The sequence below is a fragment of the Mastomys coucha genome, unplaced genomic scaffold, assembly GCF_008632895.1.
Source record: "Mastomys coucha isolate ucsf_1 unplaced genomic scaffold, UCSF_Mcou_1 pScaffold15, whole genome shotgun sequence".
NCBI classification, from domain to species: Eukaryota; Metazoa; Chordata; class Mammalia; order Rodentia; family Muridae; genus Mastomys; species Mastomys coucha.
In genome coordinates, this window is record NW_022196897.1 from 140949555 (window position 1) to 140959831 (window position 10277).

General features: G+C 47.8%; 1 protein-coding gene across 1 annotated transcript in view; it reads right to left on the reverse strand.

The window, feature by feature from the left end:
* Positions 1–10277, reverse strand: part of Ahcy (adenosylhomocysteinase) — a 15676-nt gene extending 5399 nt beyond the window's left edge. Inside the window, exons 1-5 of the mRNA XM_031373272.1 lie at positions 10130–10277; positions 3942–4132; positions 2473–2548; positions 676–825; positions 6–64 (exon numbers count right to left, since the gene is read on the reverse strand). Of these exons, the coding sequence (XP_031229132.1) occupies positions 6–64; positions 676–825; positions 2473–2548; positions 3942–4132; positions 10130–10157 (504 nt within the window). The 5' untranslated portion in view covers positions 10158–10277. The remainder of the gene's footprint in view (positions 1–5; positions 65–675; positions 826–2472; positions 2549–3941; positions 4133–10129) is intronic.

Below are 10277 nucleotides of genomic sequence, written 5' to 3' on the forward strand. Positions count from 1 at the left end.
TTGGCCATCATCTTGTAGAGGTTGTGGACCCCAGTCGTGGTCTCCTCAGAGATACCTCTGATGCCTGAACAAGAGGAAGAGCATCAGAGAACACATCTCTACCCAAAGCCCTTTTCTCTCCCTAGTGCCCCCTCTCCCTTGTTCCCATCTCTGTACCTGACTGTAGGGTCCACCCAGTCACCCAGGGAGGTGTCATCTGATGCTCTCTATACACAGTCCTACAAGGCTAATGGCTCAACCTCCCCACACCTCCCATCACCACTGTCCTAGTGCCTGACACCATTTTCCCCCAGCTGTCCTATCATATCCTACAATATTCTCAAGAGAAGGCTTCCCTCATTTACTAGTCCGTCACACTAAGGTTTTATAGTCAGTCTTTCCCTACCCTAGGGCTTTTGTCTCTCCATCCTCTCCTTCCTGTCACAAAGTCAACAAAGATGTTTCTCTGCAGCCATTCCTAGCACTGCCCTACATTGGCTGTGGCTTATGAACTCAGCCAGCCCTGCCCCCACCCTCAGTTACCCTGGCTTCACATCACAAGTCAGAAGGCCAGTGCCTGCAGGAACCTCCTGTCCTCCAGTCCTATGGATCTGGGAGTTCTGCCAGGCCCACTGCCTCATGTCTATGAAGAAGCAAGACACCTTCGGGCTACTAGTGTCCACTGTACCTGCTCACCTGACAGAAGCTGTGGGTATTTGGTGTGGATGAGGTTAGTAAGGTCACCACCATCATCCAGAATCATGTTGAGGGGTCCATCCTTGAAGTGCAACGTCTGCTCTATGCACCACAGGTACTCCTCATCTGTCTCGCCCTTCCAGGCAAACACTGCAGGGTAAGTGGCACATGAGCAGCAGGCAGGGAGGCTCTAGAGAACTCCACCAACAAAGCCAATACCATCTCCTTCCTAGCTCCCATCCCTAGGTATGTCCAGCCCTGTACACACACAACAGTGGGAACTGCACAGCTTGAAGCTAAGCTCAAACTCTGGCTGGCTCTGAACTTTCCAGTTAGGTGACCTTGTAAAATTCACTTTACCAGTTTCCTCTTCTATAAAGGGGGCTTGTAATAGCAGAGCTCAAGTGGGACAGAGGCCACAGACAGTGCTAGATGTAGGTGTCTAGAAATAATTACTTTTTTTGTATCTCCTCCGGACAGTACTCCACGGAGTAGGATCCTGGCCCACACAGATCAGGACTATATCTGAAAGGATGTCCTAGTCACTGGGTACCATCAGGTAGGACCCTGGGTTTGTTCCTCACTGAAAGGTCTTGAGGGCCTGGCAGTCTCTGTGGTGGGTAGTTTCAGGTGATGTCTAGCCAAGGTGCCCCAGTAGAAGCTACTATGGATGAAGCATTTGCTGTGCCAGGTGACCATTTCGTGCCCCATCCTCATGCTCCCTCATGCAAACCCCGTGAGGAGGCACTGCCATCACCACTCACGGAAACCTCCAAGGGTCTAGGACACACATCACTCAGCAAAGCTCTCTAAAGCAGCACCTGAAACAGGGTGCTGGCAGGTGGGTGCACCTCACAGTGTGTGCAACTACACAGGTGTGTGGATCACAAGCATCACCTGTTTGCATAGGACACCAGCCCATCAGCCAGCTGCCACCCTCCCCACACTATAGAAGATAATGCTGCAGAAAGTAAAGCCTTTTCTGAACAAGGGCCTCCAAGCCTAGCCAAGAATGGCCTGCTGACAGGCCATTCAGCCCTGTGAGGCTATAGAGAGACCCTTCCCTCTGCCCCTCTACCTATAGCTGATTAGGATCCCCACCACCATCACCAAATCTTTAAGTGTTTTTGTCTGGAAGCACGTCATGTCTTTGTCTGGTTGCCTGAGGAAGCCAGAAGAGGATATTAGATCTCTTAGGTCTGGAGTTACAGATAGTTGTGAGCTGCCGTGTGGGTGCTAGGAATCAAACCCAGATCCTCTGGAAGAACAGCCAGTATTCTTAATTGCTGAAAGATCTCTCCAGCCCTCTGATGAAGATTTTTGTATTTTGTTTAATTGCCATTGAATTTAACAAGCCCCTGTTTGCAGGCCAGAAAGATATGCACATTCTGCAGCAGTTTGAGACAAAGTCTTTGCTCTTGAGCCCTGGTCCCTTCTCCTACTCCAGACTACTGGACCTCAGCCAGTGCACCCTTGAGACTCCCGTTCTGCCTTACAGAACTGCCTAGGCAGTTCACTAGAAAATGACCCACAGAGTTCCTCTAAGAACCTCCTACCCTCTACACCATGTGGCTCCCAATCATAAGATCCTTCCCTTGAACATGACACAGCTCAGTGGGTCAGTATCTTCCATGGGATTGAGATGATGTAGGAGGGCAAAGCTGCTCTTTGTAGTGAGTCACTAGACTGAGATCTTCTCTCTACCAGATGGAAGCTTATTACTACAGAATTCAGTAAAGAAAACAAAAAAAGCAGAGAGCCTTATCCACTCCCAGATACCCCAGTGACCCAGCTCACCTGGAATGCCAGCCTTGGCAATGGCAGCCGCTGCATGGTCCTGAGTAGAGAAGATGTTGCAGCTGGACCATCGCACCTAGAAGGGCCGGAAAAACAAGGCTGTATGTCACTAGTGGCTAGGAAGCACCAATGTTAGGAACAGGGAAAGGACCCTAAAGCCAAGGCTGGGGGCTCTGTGCAAGTAAGGGCTACAAGACACCACCAGAGCTTTAAAAAACAAAACAAAACAAAAAATAATAAATGACTGACCCAGGCATGGTGGTATACCTATAATCAATCCTAGGATTCAGGATGTAGTGTCAAGAAGATCAGAGTTTAAGACCAGCTTGAGTTATATGGGGAGTTCCTGGCCAACCTAAGGTATACAGTGAGAGTCTGACACACACATGTAAATAACTGGACAGATGGCGCAGCAGTTAAGAGCACCTGCTGCTCTTTTAGAAGACCCAGGGTCAGTTCCCAGCAACCACAATGAACCATCTGTAATGCCAATTCCAGGGGATCAGTTACCCTCTCCGGCCTCTGTGGGAACTAGGCACATATGTGCTACTCTAGTGCTATGAGAACAAGGAGACAGGTGATGTGGCAAAGACTTCAGGACAAGGAGGGCAGGAAACTAAGTGTGTTTGGATGGTGCACTTGATCTCCAAGTGGCTTATACCAATACTTGGACATCTAAGACTGTGGGTTCAGGTCAGGCTTGTACATGTGGTGAAGCGTCATCACCACACAGGCAGTATTTAAAGCTATGCGATCAGATCACCAGCAAACTGAATGTTGAAAATAAAAATACGGTAATGGGGGCTGGAGAGAGTCAGTGAAGAGCTGCTTATCCAGGACCCAGGTTCAATTTCCAGACCCGACATGGTGGCTCACAACCCTCCAGTTGTAGGGATCTTCTAGCCTGCTCAGACTCTGCAAGCAAGTGGTACACAAATGTACAGGTGGGCAAAACATCCATACACACAAAGTAAGAAGAAATCTAAAAAGGGTCAGCAGAGATGTGTGAGCATCTCAGCCTCAGAACTTGGGAGGCTGAGGTGGAAAGACAGCTCGCTCAAGCTCACCTGAACTCAAGAGGACACAGTGGGGCGCTGTCTCCAAATACAAGTACTCTTACTTTTGGCTGTCCTACTCTACCAGGTCCCCTTCTCCTTGACACCTTACTATACATGCATGATTCAAGCTAAACCAATCAAAGCACTCTCCCATGCTAGCAGCACGATTGTCCAGAATGCACTTGGCCCAAGGAAGGCCAATGGGAGTGTTTTGGGATGACTAAATGGACTATTGGGGTGGGGGTGTGGGGGTCTTCTACCAGCACTCTCAGGCAGGAAGGTATACTGAGCAGTCAGAAAGAAGCCATCTTCCCAAATGGAGAAAATATACTAAAGACTATTTCCTCCCGGGAGCAGCAGCAATGGAGAGAAAACCAAGGTGACCAGGAGTCAGAGAGTTGTGGGCCTCACCTCCGCACCCAGGGCCACGAGAGTCTCGATGAGGACAGCAGTCTCCACAGTCATGTGCAGGCAGCCAGCAATGCGAGCACCCTTCAGTGGCTTGGAGGCCGAGTACATCTCCCGCATGCGCATCAATCCTGGCATCTCATTCTCAGCTATGTCCAGGGCCTTCCGTCCCCAGGCAGCCAGTCCGATGTCAGCTGTGGGAACAGAAAAGGTAAGTTACACGAGCAACCTCCTCCCATCAACCATCAAGTTCCATCACCTTATAAGGACCAAGTGTAATCCTATAGCCTTCAGGTCGGGCAATCTGTCACAACAAAGAGAAGTGCCCCTTGGAAAATCAGCTCTGAAACTATGAATCTCACACTGTCAGTCCTTTCCACAGACACCTGTCAATGTGGGACTGGATGCTCAAGGGGGCTGGGGGCTGGAGGCCAGGGAGGGGAAGAAGGAGAGCAGACAGAAGATGAAGAGGAAGAGAAGAAAGCGGCAATGGACCAGAACCGAATGGCTGAGAGGAACTGCCAGTAACAGGGGGTCTTACAGCTGGGGAATAAGAATAGTACTAGAGGGGCTGGTGAGATGGCTCAGCGGATAAGAGCACTGACTGCTCTTCTGAAGATCCTGAGTTCAAATCCCAGCAACCTCATGGTGGCTCACAACCATCCGTAATGGGGTCTGATGCCCTCTTCTGGTGTGTCTGAAGAGAACAATGGTGTACTCACATACAATAAATAAATAAATAAATAAACCTTAAAAAAAAAAAAAGAATAGCACTAGATCTGACCAATCTAGGCATATGGTTAATATAATTAATATATGTAAACTATGTGTCTTTCATACATAGTTTATTATCAGGCTTATTAGGGCTGGAAAGCCCAGCAGCAAATCTCTAGATCACTTCCTCAGAAAAATCAAATCCAGCAGGAGTAGTATTTTGTAAATGAATGGACCACAGCCTCTCTTTTTATGTAGAGCATGATACAGAGGGTAAAGGTCAATCAATGCCAAGTGTCTGTCTCAGCTTCTCGGTCTTGTTTTCTGAGATGGGATCTCCCATTGTACAGAAGCCCAATGTTTCGGCTAGGCAGACCCTCCTGACTCTGCCTCATTAGCACTGAGATTATAGTGCTTGCTAATGGTGCCGAGGAGCGGACCTCGGGCTCTCATGCTTATGAGGACAGGTGAACTTACCAACTGAGCCACCACCACCCCCAGTGCCGTGATTTTTATCTTTAGAGGACCTTAGATCTTCCCAATCACGCTAAGAAATAGAAGGTAAGACAGAGGGGAGGCTGCTATAGTTTAATAATTTAACAAATAAACAGGCCAAGAGTGGTAAAACATGCCTGTAATTCCAGTACTTGGGAGATGGAGGCAAGAGGAAGGGAATCCTTGCCTTCATAGCAAGTTCAAGGCCAACCTAGGCTACATGAGGCCCTGTCAATAATAATAATAATAACGATAATAATAATAATAATGATAATACAATAATATTACTGTTTCCTAAATTGCATTAAATAATCTCAAAGGAGGAGTGATAGGGTATATCCAAGGCCCTAAGTTCAACCTCTAGCACCACAAACAGTTCCCAAGGTCGACATTACACACCTATGGAAGGGTTCACTCCTATTACACAAACATAGCTCCTCCATCACAAAGACACATACACCACTACCCCAGGACATCAACAACGACAGCTCCTTCAGAAATCTGACGACAGCTCCTTCAGAAATCTGAATTTCAAATAATTACCTCTGGTCATGTTCCCTCTCCCTAGATTCCCAACTCCAAGAGGAAGCAGCCAGCTCAGAATGTGTAAACCGCTGATTTTTATCAATTTCTAGTGTTCCTTAGCATGCCCCCTTCATGATCTCCACCTCACTGTCCATACCCTACTCTTAGACTGAGACCAGGCTAGGGTGAGTGGCTTCTTGCCTGTAATCCCAGTACTAGGGAAGCTGAGTTAGAAAGACTGCCATAATTTTGAGGCCATCCTAAAACAAAGTTGCCACCTAGTTAGAGCCAGCCCTCCACTGAACCAGGTAGGAGAATGACAGCCACAGGAAGACACCTTGCTTACTATGAATGGGAAACCTGAGGGAAACTGGCACATCCCAGCAACCCTAGCGCATCTTCCTACTAAGTTTGCTTTCCTTCTCTTCTCCCTAAACATCTCCCCCCATCAATCTGATAACATTATGTCACAACCCACTAAGGGTTCAGAATCATTCACTTTCCATTCACAAACTCCATCTGTGGTTAAGGAGACATTCTTGTCTGTTGCAAAAGATGAGCTGCCCCTGGTCCCCAACCATGTTCTCACCCCTTCAGATCTTACCACTGCATTAATCACCTAGGTAACCTGGTGCCACTGAAGTAATTACCTATGCTCAGGCTTCTCATAGGAGCAGAGGCTCCACTAACAACTCCCTCATTTCTGAAATGCTTTCCTTCCTTGGCATCTCTTGTGCTTTCCCTCCTACCTTCCTGGCTGCTCTTCATCTGGCAAACTCTAGAAACCCTCAGGGATCCATAGTAGCTCTTCTCCAATGCTCGACAAGTTCTAGCCGTATGATTCTGAATACCTTCCCTGTGCTGATGACTCCCACGCATTCACCTCCAATGCAAACTTCTCCCAGGAATTTGAGAGTCGCAATCCAATTGCTGACTCAGCACCTCCAGACTTATGCCCAATTATTATCCATCAAGTACGAGCCCTCTAGACTCCTTCACCTAACATCCTCAACCTTCCCATTTTAGGAAATGAAACCACCATTCAATCAGTCACTCCAGCCAAAACCTTGTAAAATTTCTCGTTCCCATTTTTTGCCTCTGTCAGCATGGGTTTTGCTGTTGGGTTCCTTTTTTTTTTTTGAGACAGGGCCTACTATATAGCTCCAGTTGTCCTGAAACTCACTTTGTAGACCAGCCTAGCTGCAAACTCAACAGATAACTGCCTCCCAAGTACTGAGGTTAAAGATGTGTGTGGGTCATCATACCCCACCACCATCAGCATGGTTTTGACTGAAATGGACCAACAAAGCAGCTCCATGGTCTCATTTGTTTCCACACATCACAACCCAGTGGGAAACTTTTTAAAAATTTAAAATCCTAACCCTTACCTGGACTTCAGGTCCCACTCGAGTCTACCAACTGTTTCTATCTCCACTTTATTCTCCTCGCTAGCTGCTTAGACACACAGATCTCTCCCATCGTAGGGCTTTAACACAGGTAGTTAACCTGGAAGGCTCATGCCAAGTATCAGGCTCAGTATATGCTCAAAGACACCTGAAAATTGAGGGGCTAGAGAGATGGCTTAATGGTGAAGAGCACTGGCTGTTCTGGGGTTCAATTCCTAGCAGCTCATGGAGACTCACAACTATCTAAAAGTCCAGTTCCAGGGAACCAATACTTTTTTCTGGCCCCTGTGGGCATCACATGCATGTGGTGCATAGACATCCATGCAGGCTAGATGCCCATACACATATAATAAAAATGAGAAAGAAAAAAAAAACAACTAAAAATGGGCAGATGGGCAGACTGACTCAAACAGAGGCTTTAAAATAAATCAGGACTTTACTCTCAGTGAGGTAGGTCACCTACAGAGGTTCAAAGGAGGTGTTATTCAATGACCAGATTTCTCTTTTGAAAAGATTCTATTGAGCCGGGCAGTGGTGGCGCATGCCTTTAATCCCAGCACTTGGGAGGCAGAGGCAGGTGGATTTCTGAGTTTGAGGTCAGCCTAGTCTACAGAGTGAGTTCCAGGACAGCCAGGGCTATACAGAGAAACCCTGTCTCGAAAAACAAAACAAAACAAAACAAAACAAAGAAAAGATTCCATTGGCCAACTGTAACAACATGTGCCTATAAACAGTGGTGTGGAGGCTAATGGAAGATCGAATTCAAGACCAGCCGAGGCTCAAAAAAAAAACAAGCAAACAAAATGGTAGCAAGAAGACCTCAAAGACTTGTGAGGAGAGATGAAAATAGGGGCTGGTAGCCATGGAAAGAAAAGTGACAGATCTCCTCACACTGACACTATGTTATACTATATGGGTCTGTCTCAACCTTGTGCCTGGGTCTCTCTTCCTCCAGTGACCAGCAGGCCCCTGGCACAGAGGGGTCAGAACATGCTTACCAACCATACCAGCTGCTAAAAATAAATGAGCAAAGATTCATGAAGAGATGGTACAGGACAAGGAAAAAAGAAGAATGAGTGAGTGAAATGAAGGAAAAAAAGGAAGGAGGGGGCTGGAAAGATGGTTTGGTGGTTAAGAGCTCCTTGGCTGCTCTTCTAGAGGGCCTGGGTTCAAGTCCCAGCATCCACATGGTAACTCACAACTGCCCATAACTCCAGTTTCAGGGGATCTAACACCCCCTCCGCCAAACAAGCAAAACACCAATGAGCTAACCCCCAGCAGTCCAACTCTCTAGCCAGTAAAAGGCAGGATGAATGGTGTGGACAATGTGTTGTTTTGGGGGGTTTTGTGCGGGAATTTTTTGTTGTTGTTATCCTGTTTAACTTCTGCCACGGCTACTATCACCTGTCCCTCTAGCTAAAAAGGATTTTTTTAATGCCCTTGGGGCTACTGTGCCAGTCCAGAGTTTTTGATGGGACTTCCACTCCAAGAGAAGCTACTGTATCAAACTTGGAAGCTTTTAGCGCCAAGAGAACCAGCGGGTTGCAGAAATCACAGGAGCACCCATCAAAAATAAGCCAAACAGAACTGAGCAACCCTTTCTAAACTCTCTGAACCTTACTATACACCCAAGGATTATAGGAGGTGCCAAGCCAGTAAAATCTAGCATGCAGTATACCCTCCTTGATGGATGACTCACGCCTCCACCCTACACAGGCAAGAACACAGTCTTCCCTTCATCCATACAATCTGGGGTCCCCCAACCCCTCCACAGTATGGCAAGCCCCCATTCTAGGTCTTCCACCAAGGCAACACTGACTTAAACCTGTCTGGGCTTCAGTCTCAGCATCTACCCAACGAGGACAATAAACTACTCTGCCGCCCGATGAACTATCTTATTAAGAATTTGCAAAGTCACTTCCCTAGGTGACTGTGTAACCGGATAGCATCCATCTCATGCTGGGGACCCTCTCCAATTTAATGGAGTATTGAAATTATTTTAAAAGCTAGCCAGTCTGAATTGCTTTGTTTTTCTGTTTGTTTGGTTTGTAGTTTTGTTTTTATAGGTCTCCCTATTTTGTCCAGGTTGCTCTGGAATTCACTGTGTGCCCAAGCTGACCTCTGAAATCGGCTGATCGATGATCCCTTGGCCTCAGTAGTGAATGCTGGGCTGGGATTACAAGTTTGTGTCACTAGGCACAGTCTGAATTGGACTACGCTGAAATTTCATTAGGGTTGTTTCAAGTGTATTGCCTTGCATACAGACGACAGTGAAAGGGTTGAGCTTAGAGATCATGATGTCCTGGGTCCAAATTCTAACCAATCACTTTCCAGTTACAAGATTCTGGGAAAATAATATTTATACCTCTGGATTTTCATTGTAAACGTAAAATCGTTCCTTCCATGGAGAGCTACAATAATAAGACCAGTTAGTCTAGAATAATGCTACAAGGCAGTGCCCATCCCACTGTAGACGCTCGAGTGAAAGTGTGTTTGCTCAGACAGCTTTCTATAATCGGGACAAAACAAATAGTAATTTCTAACCACTTCAAATTTTCTAGACATCCACTAGATATCCACAGACTGAGCTGATCTGACCCTAAGTCCCCGGGTCTAGCCGTTTCCAGGCCTCTCCTTATTAGCACCTGGAACACTGATGCTCTCTCCGGCCCTGCTCAAGGCCCAGAAGACTGTGGGCCCTTGCTAAGGATCACCCAAGCCGCCAAACGCCAGAGCCAGGGCCTCTAGGGCCGCTTCCCAAGGGCCAGTCTCTCTGAGAGGAGCACGCTGCCTGACCAAGAAACGCAGCCCGCGCTGCCGCTCAGGGCGCCTGCCGCGGGGCACGCCGGGACTCGTAGTCCGCGACCACTTCCCACTCCTGGCTCTCGGCGTCATGTGGACTCCAGTCCCCAGGCACCTGCGCGGCCAGGCCAGCGATTTTAGGGGTCCGGGCCCCCGAGACCGCCACCTAAATAAGACGTAGGTCGGTACTGACAACAAACCCAGGACGGGAGCCGAATCGCCACGGAGGACTCAACCCTTGGGACTCACCGACTTTGTAGGGCAGTTTATCAGACATGCTGGCGGCGCTTCCGCTAGGAGTGATGAACTCAGTGAAGGGGGCCGGGCGGCGCGGGGCAGGGATCTACGCCTGGCGCCGGCGTCTTTAAATATCTTCTTATTTGAATATTCATGAGGC